General features: G+C 27.2%; 1 protein-coding gene across 1 annotated transcript in view; it reads left to right on the forward strand.

Moving 5' to 3' along the window:
- LOC107455899 (uncharacterized) overlaps nt 1–23,032 on the forward strand; it is a 47,968-nt gene that overhangs the window by 24,141 nt on the left and 795 nt on the right. Inside the window, exons 12-23 of the mRNA XM_043044342.2 lie at nt 108–216; nt 5,291–5,477; nt 8,008–8,114; nt 8,836–8,916; nt 10,015–10,144; nt 10,810–10,859; nt 12,003–12,145; nt 13,672–13,792; nt 16,268–16,387; nt 20,124–20,180; nt 21,131–21,254; nt 22,576–22,657. Of these exons, the coding sequence (XP_042900276.2) occupies nt 108–216; nt 5,291–5,477; nt 8,008–8,114; nt 8,836–8,916; nt 10,015–10,144; nt 10,810–10,859; nt 12,003–12,145; nt 13,672–13,792; nt 16,268–16,387; nt 20,124–20,180; nt 21,131–21,254; nt 22,576–22,657 (1,311 nt within the window). The remainder of the gene's footprint in view (nt 1–107; nt 217–5,290; nt 5,478–8,007; nt 8,115–8,835; nt 8,917–10,014; nt 10,145–10,809; nt 10,860–12,002; nt 12,146–13,671; nt 13,793–16,267; nt 16,388–20,123; nt 20,181–21,130; nt 21,255–22,575; nt 22,658–23,032) is intronic.

A 23,032-nucleotide genomic window follows, 5' to 3' on the forward strand; every position in this document is an offset into this window, starting at 1 on the left:
GTGAATAATATATATATATATTCCTGCACAAATAATAACTTCATACTTTTTGAAGAATTTTCCTCTATAATTTAAATGTAATGAGAATAATCTTTTTAATATTTTAGGGGAGGTGTCTTGACTCCTGGTGTTGCATTTGCAAATACTTCTCTCCGACAAAGATTAGAAAAACGGGGAGTAACTTTTACGTTCGAAAATACCAACGAAACTTTAACTGTATGAAAGCTATTGTAAAAATGTGTTTTGTCAATTAATTAAATAAAAACTGTTTTTGTACACGCTTAATGGAGACTTAATATGTCATTATTTTACATAGTATGTTACTTTAAAAAGTACAGTAATCCACAAAAAAAACTATCATCTTGTAAAACTTTTGTTCTGATGATCGGATTTTCTAATGCAAACGATATTTTACGTTAAGAAATATGACGTAAAAACTTACTTTCTCTGAATAAACATAACTTTTTTGATGGATTTGGATTCTTGACAATTAAAATATCAGGATGTAGCCGTAATCTGGAAAATATGACTCTATTATTTTAGACAGAACCAGAAATGCCCACTGACAAAATACTTAAGGAACAGTACAGAACTATAAACAAAAATTGGCAGATTTTCGTTACTTTTGCCAACTTTTCAAAAGGCTCATTGCAGCTTAACTGTAACAAACTGGCATATCACACAAGCCTTTGAATTATTTAAAAGTAGTGATGAGTCAAAATTATCTAAATCAAATTTACTAATCCAAGAATCATACACTGAAAGACTACCACTCGAAAATATTTATCCGCTCTCCGGAGCAATGGCACTTCTGCAAGACTAGCGAAGTGCCAATCGTTCGTACGGAGTCTGGAGAAAAAAAAAGGAAAAGCGCAATAATTTAAAACTCAACAACACTCCGAAATCAAGCACAAAACTGTAGTTTTAAAGAAAAAAATCCTTCTTTTTTTTCATTTTTTATCAAACCCGCTCGCTTTACGTTGCCTTTCCAATTTTTTTTTCTTTTCTAAATTTCTTTCGAACTAATAGCCTTTTTCATCTGCTAATTGTCAAAATTTACCGCAATCATAACTTTTTCCTATGAATTGGCTTTTTGAAAACTATTTCAATTTTATTTGAATGATTCTTGCTGATTTTAAAATTCGCCTAATTCCCGACGTGTTTCATGTTCTTTACGGTAGGGAACAGTATTTGTAGTCGTTATCTCAACTTCCGGTAGATGATTCAGGTAAAATAATTTCTGCTGGTGTAAACTAAATTGCGCAAATCCGCATCTCAACGATCAGGTAATTGCTTATCCATATAGGATAATTTCCCGAAGTACTTTTTTTCTTCAAATCATTCATCTGATATTTTAAAATATGAAAGACACATTTTTTTCGCAAAACCACGACACAAAAATTAAATTCAGAACAACTGAGTAACCGAATGTATACAAACAAATCCGGAACGTATTAAAAGAAATAGTCACGTCAATGCCATGACGTCAGAAGAGGACCTCAAGACTTCCGGTAAGATTTTTTTAGGATAGATGGTAAATAATTAAGCTTTTATAAAAACGTTTAAAAAGTATAAAGTATTAACAAAATGAAAGCGTGATTTCATAGATACTTCAAAATCCTAATTAGATACCTGCAAGTGACGTTAACGTGCGTATCGATCTTGATTGGCTGTTGAAACGTGGCATTTGTTTATGTTAGAGAGCGACTATTCCATTTCGAATAATCCAATCTTACAACAGGAGAAAAATTTAAGATTAAAATTCAAAAGCTAAAGCGAGACTAAAATTACAAAGATTATTAAAAGTCAATTCTAGGTTCAACGTAAAAAGTTCTAAAAGTTGAGAGTACAAAAGAGGAAAATTAGAGGTTAAAATGGAAAGAATCTAAGTCACACAGATGATTAAGAGACTATCAATAATCACTAAAGGTATATAAATAGGGTTCATTTAATCGGGCTAGATCTTCTAAGGTATAGTTGATAATTTCGTTAATATTATGCCCACAAGCTAAAGAACAGAGCCACTGATGTTGGTCATTTTTATTGTCGAAATGATTACTACGAAGTGTCTGTAACTTAAAGAAATATGCCTGCTGTTGTTCACTATCCAGTTGAGTTCAGCAGATTTTTAGAAAAGAGAGATGAGGAATTCTGCTGATTTCGAAAAAAACTACAAGCGCAACAAGGTGAAAGACGCTCTAATAAGTGTTAAAAATGCAGGGTATTTCATAATCACCATCCGTAATATATTTAATTAGGATCCTTGTCAAAAACTATTCACATCAGGGGCAACTGCATATGTTTTACTACAGCATCTTGAAATATTGCAACTTCAGTTGATTCAATGAACTGTTTTGAATCGACTGCAATTCAAAAACAACTTATTCAATGTATTGTTTTAAATTAACGGCAGAATGAGATTATTTTGAAGATCCAGAAAAGGTTTGATTTCTGACGATTCTGTAAAAATAAATATTGCCTACAACAGTCATTCTTAACAGATGTACCATACACTTTGCTTTTTTTTCTATCCTTTAAGAAAAATTTGACTGAAATGTGAAACTTACACGCAATGTGAAATAATTAATTTCTCAAATTCAGAACAAGAATTCAATAACTTCTGAACAAAAATTAATTTAACGAGAATTCTAAGAAAATTGATTTAATGCATTTCTTTGAATCACCTGCAGAAAGAGCTTATTTGTAAAGCTAAGCGAAAGATTCAACTAGGTGACGATTCTGAAAAAATAAATATTGCCGACATAAATCATTCTTAACAAATTGTACCATACACTTAGCTTTTTTTTTCTATTCTTTGAAGAAAATTTTAAAATTACAAGGAACATGGATTCATAAATTAATATCGTATATTCGAAACGAGAATCCAATAAACTTTGGACACAAAAATTTATTTTACTAATTTATTTTTTTCATCCTTTTACATTTAAGTTAAAAAAATAAAAAGATGAAGAACTCAGAAAAAGTAATCGAATATCCAGGTTATTATTATCCAGAAATATCCCGGTTCCAGGTTATATCCAGGTCTTTTTTATTATTATTATTTATTTATTCAATGAAAACGTGGATAAAATTTTAAAGTCGCAACACACGGACTAGATATTATTTTCGCAAATTTTCACCACGTTTCCTTAAGAATGATTCACTTTGTATAGCTAAATGCAGGTATAGTGTTAGTTTGGCTGCGGAGAACTTTTCCCTGCATTAATTAGGGATATGATTAGTTTTGGTTATTAAGTACAAATTGGTTTCACAGCCCCCTTTTACTGGTGGATTCTATAAGATGCGGTTAACAGACTAACCTGAAGTTAACAAGACTACCTTGAGGGCGAAAGGACGGGGAGATATAAAAATTAACAGACTTATGTCCTCTTAGAATATAAAAAGTATTATTTTTCTATTTGTTTTCAAGGTAATTTTTAGAGGTATGATATTTCTTCGCAAATGACAACAGGACAGAAAGTTACTTAAGGGAAACCTTAGATATGAAAAAATAAATAAACAGGCTTCCATGTCGAAATTTCTAAAATATTTCATTCCAAAGTATAGAATTTAAGCCATATATCTATCTTCAAGTTTTGTGGATATTTTTTATTTTATAGACTATTATTTTTTTAACTTTCAAAATATTTGGAATGACATGAAGTTAAAAATAAAATAATTTCATAAAAAAATAAAATCATCGATTATAGAGACCACAATTTTTTAAAATGATTAGAAATTTTTGAACTGTAATAGACAACTTTTAATTTTATTTTTTTTTAATTTTTTTTTCATTTATTGTTTTTAAAATCGGATATAACTTTTTAACAAAAGCATAGACTTTCGCCTCAATCTTGTTCAACATTTAAAAAAACACCGCATTCTGTTTTTGAATATAGTCTTCCGGTATCAAAGATGAAACAGAGATTTTCTTAGGCGCTTTAACTGACAATAACTGATTAACTGTGATTATCCATTTAACTGTGTAAAGTAAACTGAAAGTTGGTTAACTGTATGAACAATTATATACAAGCCACTAAAACTGGAATGAAATCTTGAAAATTTTCTGTGCATCTTTACTAGAAGATTTGTTAATGGGCTTAATATTCTAAAAAGTTTTATTATTTAAATCAATATTTAAAATTATGCCTAATTTTACCATTTTTAAAACTCTTCTGTATTTTATAAAATTTAAAAAGTCATGAAGCATAAGGCGATTTAAGGAAGTAATAGCATATCGCAAAAAAAGTGTAACGTTCGCCATGTTTTGAGTCTTATCCAGTGCCGGATAACCCATTAAGCCAGACATGGCCTGGTGCCCCCAATGATTAGGGGCCCCCTTAAAATGGATTTCTTTGAAAATAAATTTTAAAAATTAAGAAAAACAATTATTTAAAAAAAAATCAATTTCAAATATATATGTTATGATTATTTTTTAGTTCTAATTTAATAAAATGAAGTAAAATTTAATTTATTTTTATTTATTTTAATTTTAAATATGCTTTCTTAAATGAAAAGTTATATGAATACTTTTATATTTGAATAAATAAAAAATGTACGAGAAAAAAAAATTTAATCGAAGGGCCCCAAAAAATTTTAATGGTGGACTGATCGTAAGACACTGTTCCCAGTAGTATCGATTTAAACTGTAGTATCGTAAAGTACTCGACTTTGTGTAGTTGCCGGACTACCAAAGCAGAAGAGCCATCCCTTCCGCAGAGGATTAAAATTGTGATAATATGTTTTCGAATAAACCTCAGGGATATTTCCCAGACCGTCCCTATTATCCCATTTTGCAGCTTTAGTACGACATAAATAAAATACAATTAATACTACAATTTCGGAACACTAATTTGAAATGTCATTGCTATGGAGAGATTTCCGTATCGTGATCTACCCCGACGATGCGAAAACATTCTCAAAACAATCGCCGTTGTGCAGCGCTAGTGTTACGTAAATAAAATACCTACCAAAATTAATTGACGCATAAAGCGTAACTTTTCTTGCGAGTTCGATTAGCGTTGCTGAAAGTTGCTAATGAAAATAAGCCTTACAATTTCTCCCTATTCCGTGATTTCTTTGAAGTAAGCTTTAAGCTAACTTTCAAACAGGTGCAAAACAGAACTGCCTATCACCATGACATGCAAATTACCGAAAACAAAACAAACTGTGACTGTCAGAAGGGTTGCAGATTAAATTGTTACCTGACCGGTAACACTTACCTTGAAAAGAGTTTCCTTTCTGTGATTGCATACATTTCCTTCTTTGTTTCAAGTTGGTTCGAATTTAAATAAAGAAAAAAATGGCTAGAGAGTTTGATGTTATAATTTTTGGTGGAACTGGGTATACAGGCCGGTATGTTATTGAAGAACTGGCTCATTCTTCTAAATCAACTGATATTAAATGGGCTATTGCCGGCAGAAATAAAGAAAAATTGGAGGAATCCTTAGAGATTGTTCAGGAGTATCTTGGGAAAGGTATAAAAGTTTCAATTAGTCTGTCGAGCCATCTGAAAATACTCATCTAATAAAGTACTTATTAAATTAATGAGAAAAGAATATTGATGGAATTCGTATAAACTATCTTTTGTTCATATTTAAAGGAAAATTATTTGTACTTATTGTGGTAAAAATAACCAATGCTAGCATATAGCTGAGTGAAAATATTTGATTTAATTATTATTTTACCGATAACAGGTTAAATCAGTCTGTACAGATTTTTGCCAATCTAGGTATACTGTAATGTAGTTTAGAAAAAATGAGAATGAAAAGTAATGATCAAAAGCGAATAGTAAAATATGAAAGTATTTATTTTTATCTGTTTCTTAACACTGTAAATGAATATAGTTTTGACCATTATATAAGATATACCATTATTTTTCCAAAAGGCAGTAATGTTTAAGAAAATCTGAACCATTTACAATTTTAATTTTTTTTTATTATGATATTTTATTTTAGGTATAATTAATAGACTTAATTAAAATCTAAAATATTTACATATATTATCAGGATGTGTAACGTTTATAAAAATTGCTTTAAGTTGCTTATTTTTGATTTTCGTTTTTTTAAAAGCCCTTAAAGGTGCTTTTTTCATTGGGTGTTTTTAAAAAGTGCTTAATTTTCCCTTTTTCAAAATGAGCTTTTTCCTTTACAATGTTGATTTTCGCTTCGAATTATGCAAAAAGACACAGTTCACATTGTTCTATTCAATGTTTTCACAATTAATTCAACCCCAATCTATTTCGGCATATTGTCAGTCCGTAGTCTCTGAAAATGCCATTCGTTTTACGTGATTCAAAATTTCATGATTTTTAACAATAGTCAAAAACAATGCCAAATGGTTTGTTTTTTTCCTTTCTTTTTTTTTGGCATGATGGTTAAAACATTGTCAAAAACTTTCCAGCTCTGCCTAATTGTGATATTTTTTTAAAGTGCTTAAAAATATTTTAGTGCTTGAAAGTGCTTATGTTTGTTGAATAATTTGGTTACGCTCCCTGATTATTTAATGTAACTTTCTATTAGAAATGCTACTGGATACTACTAATCAAATAATACTAGGCTAATCCTCAGAACCTTGAAAGGTTGGCATGCTTAACTACAAAAACATGAAACCTGCTGCTTTACAATAATATAATTTATGTATAAAAGTTATAATTTATGTATAAAAGATTTTACTTTCTTATAACTGTTTAAAAATACAATGATTGGTAGAAAAAAATATTAACAAGTGATTATTATAAACTAGAGTTCATTGTATTAGATTTAAATTTACTTTTTTTTTAAAAAAAGGCTCTAGAGTAAAGTAAAAATAATTGAAATATATGTTTGAAGTGAATAGGTATTATATTAAAATATTTTGTTTCCTTTATTAATTTCTTTAAAAGCAAAATAATAATAATTTGGTTATTTGCTCTGTAAAGTTTAAAAATATATTGTAATAGAGAAACTAGCAAAAGCATTGTTTATTCATAATCACTTCAGAAAAAAAGAGAAAATTATTTGTCCTATTTTTGCCTACTTGAATATGTATAAAGAATTCCATTCTATTTAAATATAAGTATGGGTTGATGTATATATTTTTTAAGTATAAACATGGTGCTTAGCATTTTTAAAAAGTGTTTAAAGGTGCTTATTTTTGATTTTCATTTTTTAAAAGCCCTTAAATGTGCTTTTTTCATTGGATGTTTTTAAAAGGTGCTTATTTTTCTCTTTTCAAAAATGAGATTTTTATTTCTTTACCATGTTGATTTTTGCCACGTATTATACAAAAGTGTGCTTTTTCACATTGTTCTGTTCAACGTTTTCACAATTCATTCAACCACAATCTATTTCGGCATACCGTCGGTCCATAGCGTAGGAAAGCGCTAATAATTTTACATGTTTAATGAAATACTTTCGAGTCTGCATGTGCGTCTACTGAACTGGGTTCGGTGAGATTATTGCACTGTCATGTGCAACTCTGCTGCATTTTGCAAGATATTCTCAATTTCTGGCTTCATTTTCCACCCGCTGAAATCGAACTGAAAAATCTCTTGATCATTTTATAATGGTTAATATAATCAGGAAAAAGAGTTCTTTATGAGAAACCAGTTANGCAACTCTGCTGCATTTTGCAAGATATTCTAAATTTCTGGCTTCAGTTTCCACCCGCTGAAATCGAACTGAAAAATCTCTTGATCATTTTATAATGGTTAATATAATCAGGAAAAAGAGTTCTTTATGAGAAACCAGTTATTTTTATCATGTTTATGTAAAGTCTTGGAAAATTATTTTGCATTTTGTTAATGTATATAGAGCTTAAAAATATTTTTGAGTGCTTTAAAAGTACTTAAAAGGTGCTTATTTTTTGTTGTGAGATTTGGCTACACACCCTGATAAAAAGTATTAAGTAAGTAATGATTATGTATATCGAAATTTATATTTGGTTTTAATTTTCTTTGAAAGAAATTTATAATTTTTAAACATTTCTGAAAGTGGAAATGAGTTAATCATTTTTTCTGTTTTTCAGAGATAGATATAAGCAAAACTCCAATTATTGAAGCTGATGTTAAAAGTGAATCATCTCTTTCAAATATGTGCAAAAGGGCTAAGTTGATACTTAACTGTGTTGGACCAGTGAGTAATATTTCTTAACCATTTTGCTTATGCAGTATAATGTATCAAATATACCAAAAAATCATAAAAGAGAAGTGAAAAATAAAGTTATGAAACATCTCATAGGACGTGTATATCTCCGGTGCTAAAAGAAAAAAATAGCTTGCCAGCAGATTTATGTGGGCAAAATTATAACAAACTTAAAAGGTTTCTTTTTATTTATCAATAACTAAAGGGAAAAGTTAAGATAATTCTGAGTATGAAATTATATCATTGATTTTTCTTTATGCAGGTATCAGTCTTAATTAAAAGCTTGGAATGTTTCTATAAAACTCTCGTATTAAAATTCTTTGTTTTGCATAACAGTAGATAGAATAATTATGAATGTGCTTGCATATTAATAGATAGATGAAGAAGTAGAAAATTTATATTTAAATGGCGATCCTCTTTTTGTAATAAGAGACACAGAAATTTTGAAGTTCAGAGTCTTACAGGACCGCTGTTCCCTAAATCTGATGGAATCACTGTTTCTACTTTTCTTGAAAAAGAAATTCAGCATATTATCAAACAGATTTTCTTTGATATATCTCAATCAACTAATTTTTCAATTGTTTATATATATTTTTTTTTAAATGCCTATTAGTGTATCATCAAAAGGTTTGTTATACAAAAATATTTTTTTCTTGAAAATATTTTTATTTGTGAATGTTAGATATTTTATTATTTCTAAATTTCTTTTCAGTACAAATTGTTTGGCGAGCCAGTTATCAAAGCTTGCGTAGAAAATGGAACTCATCACATTGATCTTAGCGGAGAACTAAAGGTTAAATCTTATTCATTGGATAATTGTTTTCCAATATCTTTTGTCAATCCCATCTTAGTCATTTGCTAAATTTTTAATGTTTGAAATTAAAAGATCCAGGAAATTCAGAATAAAATGCTTAAATTTTATTTTTTTTATTAGTATCTCTTGTAATTCAATCAAGTAAATGTAAATTATTTGTAGTTCTTTTTGATTAAAAGTATAGTTTCTTTTAAATAATAATATTTAATTTAATTAATTTTCTTTTGTTTTTTTAATTCTTGGCACTTGTTCATGAAAAACTTGAAGTTAAGAGGAAAATATCCAATAAATATCACTTAAGATTTTATTTTTATTTATTTTTAAATATCAAAATATCACTACTCTTATTATGTTTTAAAATTGTAACAAAAATTTATAAAAAGTTATTCTTTCATAAATTAAGATGCTTCTTGGCATGATGTAGTCAAAGTATGGTTTGACTTTTAGGTTTGTTATCTTTTTTTTTTCATCTTTAATTTCATTACTAAGCTTTAGATGGACTTAAATGAAAAACTTTCAACAAACAAAAATTTCAATTTAAAGGCTTTCTGTAAGCAATTTATTAATTTTTGTAGTTTCAATCCTATCGTTACCACCTGATTTTGATAAAAGTTGTTCAAAAATCGCTGATTTATGTAATGCTAATTTTTTCAAAATTTTAAATTTATTACTTACTAACATGTATATAAATTTAACTATAACAGTTTTTTGATAGATATTAAACTATTTATTGACTTGCCTTGTTTTATCCTATACTTAGCTATATTTTTTATAATGCACTGAAAAAATTTCCATAGTAGTGATTAATTTTCCACAAATAGTGTTTGCACGTTCGTGTATATTGTGCATATCTAGCTTTAGGTCACTGTTCACTGGTTGGATAATTAACTTTTATAGTGAAAACAAATTATTCATGTTTATTTTAATAATTTATTTTCAAATCATGATTTATAACTGAAGTTGTTATAACTATTTTAATCATAAATTTGAAATTTTCATTGATAATATTGAAATACTAATTAATAATTATATTCTACTAATATAATACCTACTAATAAATAATTATTATTTTTATAGTATTTAGAAGGAACGCAAATTAAGTATTTTGATGCAGCACGTGAGAAAAAGATTTATATTGTTGGGGCTTGTGGCTTTGACAGCATCCCTGGCGATTGTGGAATGACCATCTTAAAAAATCATTTTCCTGGTAAGTTACTAAAAAATTGTCATTTTCTTGATTGGTTAATAAAAATTAAAATTTTCTTTAAAAATATTTAAATGTGTATAAACATAGATCTTGATTTATTGCTGCTACTAACAGTAAAATATCCTCAAGTGTAGTTTTTCACCTGTTTTGAAAAAAAAAAGGTTCATAATTTGTCTAGAATTATTGCAAAACTTCAAAACTTGTTATTTCTAAAACCTAATTATTTTCCATTTTATTTAATATATCTTGAAATTATTATTTTTAAAATATATAGAGAATAATTGATTTATCATTTTAGGGAATCTGAAATATTTTGTTTTTTTATTTATTTTTCTTTAAAAAAAATTAAAAAGTTTATTAAAATAATTTCTTTTAATTCATTATTTACATTTCTAAAAGCAGTTTATTAAATAGTTCTGACATTTAAATTTTCTAAAAGAAATTATTGATTGTTTCTATTGAAGTTTTAATGTGTTACTTAGTTTAAATTCATATGTACAATTTTTTTCTTCAAAGATTTAATATTTGCATTTCTTAAAAGTTCTTTGTTGTGTTAAATATTTTGTCATTAATAGTATTTTTCAAATTTAATGTAATGTTTTGTATTTTTTTATTCATTTATTTATTTTATGTATTTATTTATATATTTTTTGTTAATATTTCAGGTGATTTGAATTCTGTTGAGTATTTTGTCACCATCGGAATCGGACCGGAGGTAAATAAAATATGTTAAAGTTATATTCAATATGCTTTAATTTTGTACTTCCAGAACAAATAAATTGTTGTTTAGAAAATTTATTGTAAAATCAAAATTTTTTAAGTTTATTTATGCTGATATTTCCATTTAAAATCAAGTTTTTATGATACTTTTTTAATAATTCTCAAATTTCTTTGATGGTAAAGTTAATAAAAACAAAATTTTAAAATGATTAAAATCAATACTGATTACAATGCTTTTGTGCTTGCAAACTTTTGTCCCTTAAACTGTAAATCAATAATCCTTTTGCAGATAGTTGAAGGTTCTCTATCTATGATCCATTTTCTTTAATATTTTTAAAAATTTCAGAATTAAAAACTGTTAATGTTTAATTTGGAAAGAAATATATTTTTATAAATACTGTTTATAACTACTGACTTTTTTTTTCATGGTTTAAAAATTGTGTATTTTTAATTCTCTGGTTTAGCTGCAGAATTTGAAACAGACAAAATTTTAAAAAAAAAACACTCAAAAATACTTTTTTTAAGAAATAATTCTGTTTCTTCTCTATTCTTATGTTTAAATTTTGTAATTAAATGAAGTTTAAAATATTCTAACATCTAAATAACATTGTAGTTTGATTTAGATCAGTTGCTTATGACCCTACGGCGGTGCCCTGGCCCTGTAATCTCACCTTTACTTGGTGATGCAAAAAAAAAAGAACTTTTACTTCAACTTGCAGGAGTCACATAAAACCAGTTTTTCTACAAGCAACCGACGATATCCACATTTTAGCTCGTGGCACGGTCGGTGAAGCATGGCTGTACAATGATCCTAATTTCATTTTTAACTTTCTGTATTTATTTGTAATTAATTATGTTTAAATTAAATTTATTCTTCAAACTTTAATTGGTAATTTGCTTTAATGCTTATAAAAACTCAATTTACCAAAACCCTTTTTTATTTTGTTGCTATAGAAATTTGATTCTATGGGGCTTTAGACGAAATTATTTGTCATGCATTTTCATTTTGCATTGATTGAAACTAGTACTTATTTTGACTTTATTTTTCATTGTATTACAATTTTAAAATGAATTTTTTATATAATTTTACCAACTAATTGTAAAATATTGGTTGTTATATTTTTGTTGTGTTATCTAGGGTCGATCCACTAATATCGGAACCTTTATGTCAGCTATGAACTCTATGTGGGATAAGAAGTATGTAAAAGAATATGATGCTGCTCTTAAAGAAAGAGTATTTAAAGAGGATTTGCCAAAACCTAAATATCCATTAGGCTGGAGGTACAAAATTTTTTAGTTTAAATTCATAATTTATGCACCAAGTATCACCATAGTAAAGATTTTTTGATATTTTTTATTATTTTCTAAATAATTTAAAGTTTTTCTGATTTTCATCGTCATCAAAGTTGGCCAGACAGCCCAATGTGCGCCTCTGATGATTTCTCCATTACGACTTCCGATTTATCTTTGATCTCCAATTCTTTTCATTAATTGCAAGAAAATCAGACTCCTCTGAGTCAGCCCATCTCAACCACTGCCTTCCCTGCTTTCTTTTTCCAGTGGGGTCTAAAAAGCAATATCTTTTTTACTGTATTGTCATCACTCATTTGAATCACATGGACCATTCAATTCATTTTATTTATTTTTATATATTTAATAATAGCAGATTGTTTATAAATCTTGTAGAGTTCAAAGTTAAATCTCCTTCTCCAGTTTTTGTGTTTTCATTTACACCACCAAGTATATTCTGCAAAATCTTTCTCTCAAATATTGTGTTACAATTTTCCTCCAGTTTTGTCACTGTCAAAGATTCAGAAGCGTATGTCAAGACTGGCCTAACAAGAGTTACTGTTATCAATGTGATTTGCACATTTTTAAGTTTTCAAGTATTTTACCTATTTTTTTTTATCAAAATTTATAATCATATTTCCATTTTTTTCTCTTTTGTAAAAATCATCCAGATTGAATTTAAAAAATAATTTTATCCTATGCACATTTAATTTTTCAAAAATGGAATTTACATTTGTAAAAGCTGTTTGAATTAATATGTTAAAAAAAGAAAGAAAAAAAAAACTTTAATTTATTTGAAAGTAAATTTCTATCATTCAAAGCATGTTACATCTACTTATGCAAAAATATCTTAAACATATAAATATTTTATTAATTATGAAAGTTAGAGCTTAAACTAAACTCTTTTATCATGATTCGATTGTTACTTATCTAATCAATTTGGTTAATTGAACTTTGTAAAATATTTTAACAGCTATCTTTATAGGAAATCTTTAATTTTAGATGTAAAACAATAAATTTAATAATAATTCATTTAATTGTGAAGTAAATCAAAGTAATTTTTCTAATGAATATATTAAGATTAATTACTCAGCTTTTGTAACAAATTTTTTTTCCCGTTAGATGGACACTTTCATTTAAAAAACAAAATTTATTTATATTTTTGCTATTTTTGATTAGACAAAATTATCTCTTATCTATTAATCTCTTATGAATTTCAAGACTTAATTGAATTTCTTCAAGTCTCAGAATTTTGTAATTTAATTATGTGCTCTACCGTTAGGTTTTAGAGGACAGTTAAAATTACTTAACCTTTGACTTATTTATTTATTACCATGTTTGATATTGCGAATTTAAGGATGCTATTTGTGTTAGGATTTTGGGTTCAGTTACTTTCTGTTAATATTTAACCGCCCTCCTTGTAACAGAGAAATCAACTTCATTTTTTTAAATTTTGAAGGAATATTTATTGCTAACTTCTTTATATTGAATTTTAATTTACGTGTTTTTGTTTTCAGACAACCACCAGTTTCTTATAGTTCTGAAGAGAAGGCCTGGGGTCTTTGGTTTGTAGGACCAGATCAGAGAGTTATTCATAGAAGTCAATTATTTCGCCACAACTACTTAAAAGAAAGACCTGTAAGTTATTCTATCATTGACTTATTTTTCAAAGAAAATGGAATAACTTATAAAATCAAGATATTATCTATTATAAACAATTTAATACTAGAGAATGTACACTGTTTTGCTTTGATATAATTTAACAGCTAACTCTTCAACGTTCTCCACGTCTTTATTCACATGCATATGATTTTTCACATGTATTTCAATTTATCTTTTTAAAAAAATATCTCAAAATGGATACAATTTTTCTGAATACATTTTTATTGAAATAGTATTTTTGCTAATGACTATTATGCACTAGTTTCTGTAAATAAGAGAATTTTCAAATTTGATTGATTATTTCAAAACTACTGGACAAATTTCAATAAAATTTTATTTTAATGTAGGATAATATGATATCAATGAAATAACTAATATATAGCTGTTGTATGCACTTGTAATCACTCATAACACTTAAAGTAAAAAGGTATGAAATATTGGTTGCAGAATTTAATGAGAAATAAGGTTAAATATATAGTTATTATACGCATGCATAACACTCATCAGAGACAGAAGATATAATTAGTTGTTGCAGGTTAGGGTCAATAAGGCGTGAAGTCTCCTTCTACATGTATATGAGCTTTACATTCTATTTTCATATCGTGAAATCAAAATGTTCTCGTAGTTTTGTACATCTTTAAATTTAAAAGAGGTTCACATTAAGATTTTAGTTTAACAGAAATTTGGTATAAATATTAAATTAAACTTCATAATGCATTTGAGGCATTTAGAATAAGTCACATAGCTGCCAATTATCCTCAATTTGCAGTTATTTTCTGCATTTTTACTTATTTTAACTATTTTTTACGTGCAGAAGACAAGATTTTCTGCATTTTTATCTGCCCACTTGATAGGTCTTATTTTCTTTAATTCAGATATTGCTACTTCTCTGCAGCGGCCTTGGTGTGCCCACTTGCTGTGGTCCTCCCTTTAAGGTGTAACGCAATGGATTTCTCCTCATTTATCAATGAGGGAAGGAATTCAGTTTGTTCTGCAAGAGCGCTCCCAATTATTACGTGACTTATTATTTGCCAGCACGAAAGTGAATCTTGAAATAAAATGGCGTGTGCCAAAAAAGAAATAACAAAGGATTTTGCAGTAAAAATATTTATTTACTCTTTCGATTAATCTTGTTAAATTTTATTTATTATGACTGAATGAAAACAATACAAAGAAACGTTTTTAGAATCCAAAACCCAGAATCTGTTAATATCGTCATTCATATTCACCCGATTTTAATGTCAAATATAGATTTGTGTATTTATCTGATTTAAAAGCTAGACGTTGCGATTCTTATTTCCGCAACTTAAAAATCGTTCATCGCGATTCTTATTTACAAAATTTTGAAATCCAATATAGCGATTTCTATGTACTCGTTTTTAAAATCCTATATCGTAATTTGTATTTACATTGTAGTAATATCAAACATAAATTTTTGTATTTATACTTTATTTAAAAATTACGCATTAGGATTCGTTTCACACTATTGAAAATTTATGCATTGTGATTCATATTTATGTGATTTAAAAATTCAATATTACAATTCATATTTATGCGATTTAAAAATTCAATATTGCAATTCATATTTATGCGATTTAAAAATTCAATATTGCAATTCATATTTATGCGATTTAAAAATTCAATATTGCAATTCATATTTATGAGATTTTAAAATCCAAGATTGCGATTTTAAAATCTAAAAATGCAATTCTTGTGAGAAGTAATTTCTTTCTTTTTTTTTAATCAGTTACTATAAAGGTCTGATATTCTTCACTAGTAAGTGATTTAATTATATATGCTAGCTCAAAAAATTATGTTAAATATGAAGCATGATTGGTATATAAATTAAAATCTTGATACCGATTTTTTGTGCATAAAATTTTCAGGATTTTCCACTTTGTTGCACTATCACCCCTGCATTATATTATAGTGAATTTATAAAATAATAAGTAATTTTAATCTGCTTTTTTTATGCATTTATTAGCATGCAGTGGCATGCTAATAAATGCATAAAATGCTATCTAATAATTAATAAAGCATAATATGCTATCTAATAACTGCATTTTTATGCATTTCTTCTGCATTTTTATAATTAGGGGTTGGCAGCTATGAAGTTATTAGCATTCGGGAGATAAATGAATAAATTATTAATACTAAAATATTTTATTATTTGATTTTGAATTTCTTAATAGTTCATTTTGTTATTCCTGCATTTGCTGTGCCTTAAGTATCAATGCTATTTAAAATTCATATATGTCTTTTATTCTTTTAGAACTAAATTTTAATATCCTCCAGATATACTTCAATTTTCTAATGTTTAATATATTAATAATGTAAAAAAAAATCTTATTTTATTGTATTTGTTGTTGATATTTTGATTTATTGACTAAATTTTATTTTTCTGGATAATTTAAATATACTTTATTTTTATTTCCATTCTTTATATTTCAGATATTGTCTCATGGTTACATTAAGTGCAATTCATTCTTTACTGCTTTCGCACTGGTAATGTTTGCTGTATATTTTGCATTCATGTCATTCTTTTCATTCACTCGATCCCTCTTAGCCAAGGTTTGTTTTTATTGCCTTATATCCATCAACTTTAATTTACTAAAAAGTAATTGCAATATTCAATTTTCTTAGTTAGCATTTATCTACTGCAAATGTTTACACTATAAATAAGATTTCAATCCTTTAACTGTCAGACTACTTGAACAATTCTGTTTAAGTATTACTTTGTTAACTATTGTACCTCCATTAAATAACATAATGGAAAACTGATTTGATGTGCCAAGAATTAACTAAATTCTACCCATTAGTTAAATCAGTCATCCATAGGTAAAATCATTGCCAATTAAGAGTTGTTTATATTATTAAGTGCTAATGTTTCATTGTTACATTTTATTATCTTATGATATTAAGAAACCATGGAAGAAGTTTTTTAAATAAATATTCAAATATTGGCACTATTTAATAGTTATAATTATACAAGTAAGTTAGTTAATGCACAAAATTGGTATTTACGCACATAATTTTATTTTTAATTTACTTAAATCTACAGCACATTATTTGGCGTGATAAAATTGTTATCGAATACTGTCTTTTTAAAAATATTATTTTTTAATGTCAGGGTTTGTAGTATTTTTAAAAATTGCTTTATTTTTGTTTTTAAAAAGGCTTTAAAAATGTTTTTTTTTTTTCATTGGATTTTTCCCCTTACTAAAATGAGATTTTTTTTGTTAAGTCTATCATTGCTATAAATTAAGCAAAAAGCATGGTTTTTCACAATTCATTGAACAACAATTCATTTTTGCATTATTTCGATCATATTGTATGAAAGCACCAATCATTTTACATGATGGATGATTTACTTAAAATTCCAAAAGCATATACACTAAGCAGAGGCGGATCTACTTAAGGGCTTTATGGGCTGCAGCCCAGGGCCCCGTGGAAACAAAGGGCCCCAGTCCCCACTGAAAACAATAGGTGATATTTTGAATTAAAAAAATATCTAATATTAAAAAAAAAAAAATTATAAGGTTGGCAACCCTGAGATCAATCAACCCATGCATGTGCGCGCCTATCGAACGGAAAGGGGAATTACCTGTCGCTTGTTTTTGGCCAGTGTATTTTTTCGCGTCTATTAAGGGGGACTTCCGCAGCGCCGCTTAACGCCCGATGTAATTTTGATTTTTTTCCTGCACTTCTGTTCTCGTCGTCAATGTGACAAACTTGTTTAGTTTACTAATAACTGTCTTGACTACCAGAAACCCTCTGATTCCACCGAAAACTATATTGGTGTTCAGCAAGAGGACGGTAATACCGAGGCGGAAAGAAATTTAGAGAATATTAAGTTTGAGTTTGAGAAATATGTTGACGTGGGGTTGTGGCCAGAATTGTTAATAATGATTTTATTAATGGCATACTCTCACATGAAATGACTTACTTTTAAAATAAAGATCGGAAAAATATATACTCAGCTTCAATAAGGAAATACAAAGAACAAAACAGAACATTTTCAAATAGGTATTTCATTAAGAAAATGAAAAATGGTCAATCACTGGAAAGATTTTGGTTATGTTATTCAACCAGGGTTGGTACTGTTTTTTGTTTGACTTGCAAACTTTTTTCTAAAATCCCTTCTCAATACACAACTGGATTTTCTGATTGGAAACACATAGAAACTTGTTCAGAAAATTCTAATGAACATAAGAAATCAATGTTAGTGTGGTTGACACGTGAAGGCAACAAGTTAATTGTATCATTAAAAGACTTCATGAACAACATAAGTCACCAGTCAGATCAGAATCTAAAGGAATATGAAGAGAAAGCTAAAAAATTAAGTACTAGTGTGGGAATAGATTGCAATGACATAAACAAGAGACCCATTACTCCAAAACTTTCAGATAAGTCCTCAGTATACGGCGCAGAGAAATTTAAAAGAGACACGCTAAACGTTGCATTGGATAAGCTGATTACGGATTTAAACAGAAGGAGCCAAGTCTATGAGATGTATAGCAAGAAATTCAAATTTTTAATGGATTTGCAAGATAAAAATATGGAAAACATAGATCTGGAAAGTGTACGTAATATTGTTGATTGTTATCCAGATGACGTAGACCAGCATTTAGTGAATGAGGACATTCAGTTAAAATCTTATTTACTTCAGTCTAAGCCAGAGTCTTACACCTGTTGCAGTGAAATTTTTATACTAATATATGAAAAGAAATTTGTTGATGTTTTCCCAAATTGCTACACTATCTTAAGGATTTTTTTTTACTTTTCCAATCACTAGCTGTGAAGCTGAGCGCTCTTTCACCAGGATGTCATATATAGAAAACAAATATAGGACAACAATGTCTAACCATCGACTAAATCATTTAACAGTTCTTTCCATAAATTGTGATTTAACACAGGACTTACAGCGTGATGAGCAAATAAAGAAATTTGTAGCATATATATGCAGAAAGGTTGCTTTATAATTCATATAGCAAAACTACACATAACCTGTCAATTTCTTTTGCAATAATGTTGTACAGTTGCTGTTTGTATAGACAAATAAAAATAAAAAAATAAACAAAATTATTTTATTGTCCTATTTTTTCTATACGCTTATCTACATCACTATAGAAAACAGTTTTTTGACAAAATAGCTATTAGGGCCCCAAAGTAGTTTCAGCCCAGGGCCCCACAAATTCACAATCCACCCATGACACTAAGCTTGATGCATTGAGAAGGATTCGCACACTTGCAAGACTGCTGCATTTTGCAAGACATTTCAGCTTCATGTCTTACCGTCTGAAATTGAACCAAAGATATCTCTGAAGTTTCCCTCATCATGGAAACCAAATAAACATTGCCAATTATTTTTCCTAATAATGGAAAGCTTTATGCATTGAGAAGGATTCGCGCACTTGCAAGACTGCTGCATTTTGCAGGACATTTCAGCTTCATCTCTTACCGTCTGAAATTGAATCAAAGATCTCTCGGAAGTTTCTCTCATCATGGAAACCAAATAAACATTACCAATTATTTTTCCTAATAGCAAAAGAAAATTTTATTTTACTTGTTTGTTAATTTATTAGCTTATAGCAATCACAGAGCTTTGTCACTTCAAAATTTTTGTTTCTATTTTATTCACTTGCTTATGCAAAGCTAAGAAGTAATTAAGATTTTTTTTATCATGAGAGTATGTGCCTGGGGAAAATCTACTAATTGCATAAATTATTTGAATCTTTTATTGTATTCTTATTTTGCTGAATTTGCTATGAAATTTTCAGTACTCTTCAGTTATTTTATGAAAAAACTCAATTATTTTTAAATGCAAGATTTCTTAAAAATATTATTAAAATGCATTGGTTGTTATTTTTTGTTGAAACGTTTGACTGTGCATGTTAAATTTAAATTTATTTGTTCTTCTGATTACATTTTTCATACTTCTTATATTTCTTTCATTTTTTTCTAGTTATTTCTTGTAATTCTATGACAGTACTTTGTAAGAAAAATAAAATATTATAGCAATATCTTAATTTACTTTAAAGTTTCATTTGTTTGTATTAAAGTCTGCATACATTTACAATAATAAACATAATCAAACAAATTATCAACTACACAGTATCTTATTAGATTTCAAAAAAATTACAAAGATTAATTTTATTGCAAATTTAATATTTTCCACTGAATTGCCAGGAAATATATTACATTGATATTTAAAATGCTAGACATTATGCATTTGTTGAAGAGCAATTCAAATTATACATTTTACTGTTGATCTGTTTTTAAGACTAATTCTGTATTATTATTATAGTACCCATCCTTTTTCACTGCTGGTGTATTTTCAAGTTCTGGACCAACTCGAACACAAGTAAGTCAAAATCTATTTTAGTTTTGTATTTTCTATCATAAGACTAATTTTTATTTAGCAAATGTTCCCATTTAGTTTCCAGTAATTATTATTTTGATCCTAATAGATTCTTATTTTTTTCATTAATCATACTAATGTAATCAAAATATTTGTAATTCTTAATGGCATCATTGAATGAAATTTGTGAAGCTCTAATGATAATTTGCTTTTTTTTTTCATAGTGATAATTTTAAAGAATTTTTAATGATTATAAGTGCTATTTTTAGTTGAGGTTACAAAGTTCTGGGCCTTGACTTTTCGCTCTCTAGGTAATCTTCGAGTACATGCAGTTTTTTTTTTTAATGTTTATTATTGTTTGTTTACTTTTTATTTAGTATTTGCTTTAGCATTGTAATTCCCTTAAAATATTCTTTTTAAATTAACAAAATAATGGAAATTATATTGTTTTTAAATACCTATTATTTACTTCTGTAGTATTCTAATATACTTTATTTTTGCTTGCGTAATAGTGTTACGTATTTAATGTCTTCAAATTCTGATAATGTGTGTTTTTTCTCTCACTTTATTGAAGTTTTACTATCGAATAAAGTAGTCTTCATTCGTTGACATTAAAAACATAGGTTTTATCTGCCTTTCAGTGCAATAAGACAACGGAAAAAATTAAATTATTTTTATTGCAGCACTTAGTTCATTCCAGTGTAATCTATTTCTACTGTGAACTCATTTAATATTTAATAAACATTAAATTCTTTAAAATCTTCTGTAAAAATTTCAAAAGCCGTTCTTGTAAAATTGAAGTAATTTTGTGTTGTGGCACTATTGGCCTGAGTTATTGATTTCATATTTGCATTGAATTAATTTGAGTCTTTCATTTGTTCCGAAATAAAACAGTGTACTTTCTTAGTATACAATCTGTTTTTATGTTATAAGCATTTTAATTTTTCATTCAGGTCATGCAAGGATCTACTACTGTAACATTTTATGGTGAAGGATGGAAGGAAAAACTGTCAGATCCTACTGACCAGCACACCACTAAACCTGACACCAGAATGAAACTCACCATGAAAGGGCCAGGTCGCTTTTATTTTCTTTTATTATTCATTTATTGTTAAAATTGTTATGCTTTTGCTGAAATTCTCCCTTATTAATTTGTTAGCATGGAAAAAAATTTATTCCTGATTAATGAGTTATTAAAATTAATAACACATTAATTTTAATTAACCAAGCATTTTGCTTCTAAAGTGTAGCTTGATATTGCTTTGTATCATTTGACCACTTTTGCTAAAAATGTGAGAAACTGATGATAGTTTTTCAAATGTGCTTAGGTTAGCAGGATACAGTTGTCTAACCACTCTTTGGAAAATATTTATTGCACGATTATTTTTATCTTGGTTAATTTTTTATTACAATTAATGAAACAATCTGGTGAATTAATCTGAAACTTGATAATTTATTTTATGTGTAAACTAAATTATAAAATTAATCTGGTATTATTTTGTATTTTCAAACAAGATTATTGTAGTATTCCCTCACAAGTTTTTAGTACCATCTGATGTTTGTTTGCTTTTTTTATATTTGGACATAATGAAAAAGTAGCTTTTTTAAACACGTCATTTATTTCATAAGTTACAATTTGATGTAATTTTATAAAGTTGTGACTACTTTTCTTTATTATATTCTGAATCTCCAAAAATTGGAATTGTAACTTAGGAAATTGAACTAATTGTGAAAGAATAATTTAGATGAATTAGTGAAATAATAATTAGATTAAAATAAAAGATTTTATATTGCATTTTAGAAACTTTTATGTTAAATTTCTTTCTTCCAATTTATTATTTTTATACATTTACCATGTACTGCAGAAAAAAAATACTTTTCTTAAAAGTTGAGTGCTTTATACTTCCCAGCAACTTCTTTTTTATGCTTTATTTCTATACAATGTTATCTTTTCTTTCTCTTGTTTTTTTTTATTTTTTATATATACTTGACAAATTAAGTTTTAACTGTTGATTTCTGTATATTTTTTAATTTATTTTAGTTAATTTGGATAAAATGCTAACATTATAATTGTCTGTAGTTGATCCACTTATATTATTTAAAATTTATCTTGCCAAAATTTGGAAAAGTTTTTTAATTTTTATACATGTTAAATTGATTATGTATTATTAATAACATATATAAATTATAGTATAATTTATTGTAGTTTTTCTATATTATTAATATTTAATATATATTACATTTTAGAACATTCAATTACATTTTTAAGGAAGAAATCTTATATCTAGAACTTACTTACACAGTTTAATAAATCTCTCAGGAGTTTCAATTTTGCAGCCATTAAAATGGCAAAATTTTGTAAATTCATCTAAATAATGATTTTATATTTTTCTTTTAGAGCCTGCATATGCACTTACAGCTAAATGCATGGTAAATGCTGGTTTGACTATACTTCTTGAAAAAGATAAACTACCTCTAGAGTAAGTTATCAAGTCAATAGAGTGTAATTCTTTGATCTATTAGAGAGACATTTTAGTGATATGTGCTGTTAAAATATCGCACATGAAAGTTTTTAATTCATTTTTATTTAACTGTTAATCACTGAATTTTATGATTATTAGGAAGTAAAATTAATCTTTGGTACTCTATTATGTCGATGCATTCTGTTTGACAGTTGATTAAGATTTTGATTGATTGAATTTTTTTGTTAAATCGTAATTTAATGTATTCTTTAAGATACATTTATAAATTATTATTTTTATTTTGAAATTAAATTTCTTTGATCTTTAAAAAAGAACCATTTTTAAGAATTGTTATATCTATAACTCAAGTTACACATAATTATAAGCATTGTG

Source organism: Parasteatoda tepidariorum, chromosome 8, assembly GCF_043381705.1.
Source record: "Parasteatoda tepidariorum isolate YZ-2023 chromosome 8, CAS_Ptep_4.0, whole genome shotgun sequence".
Lineage (NCBI taxonomy): Eukaryota > Metazoa > Arthropoda > Arachnida > Araneae > Theridiidae > Parasteatoda > Parasteatoda tepidariorum.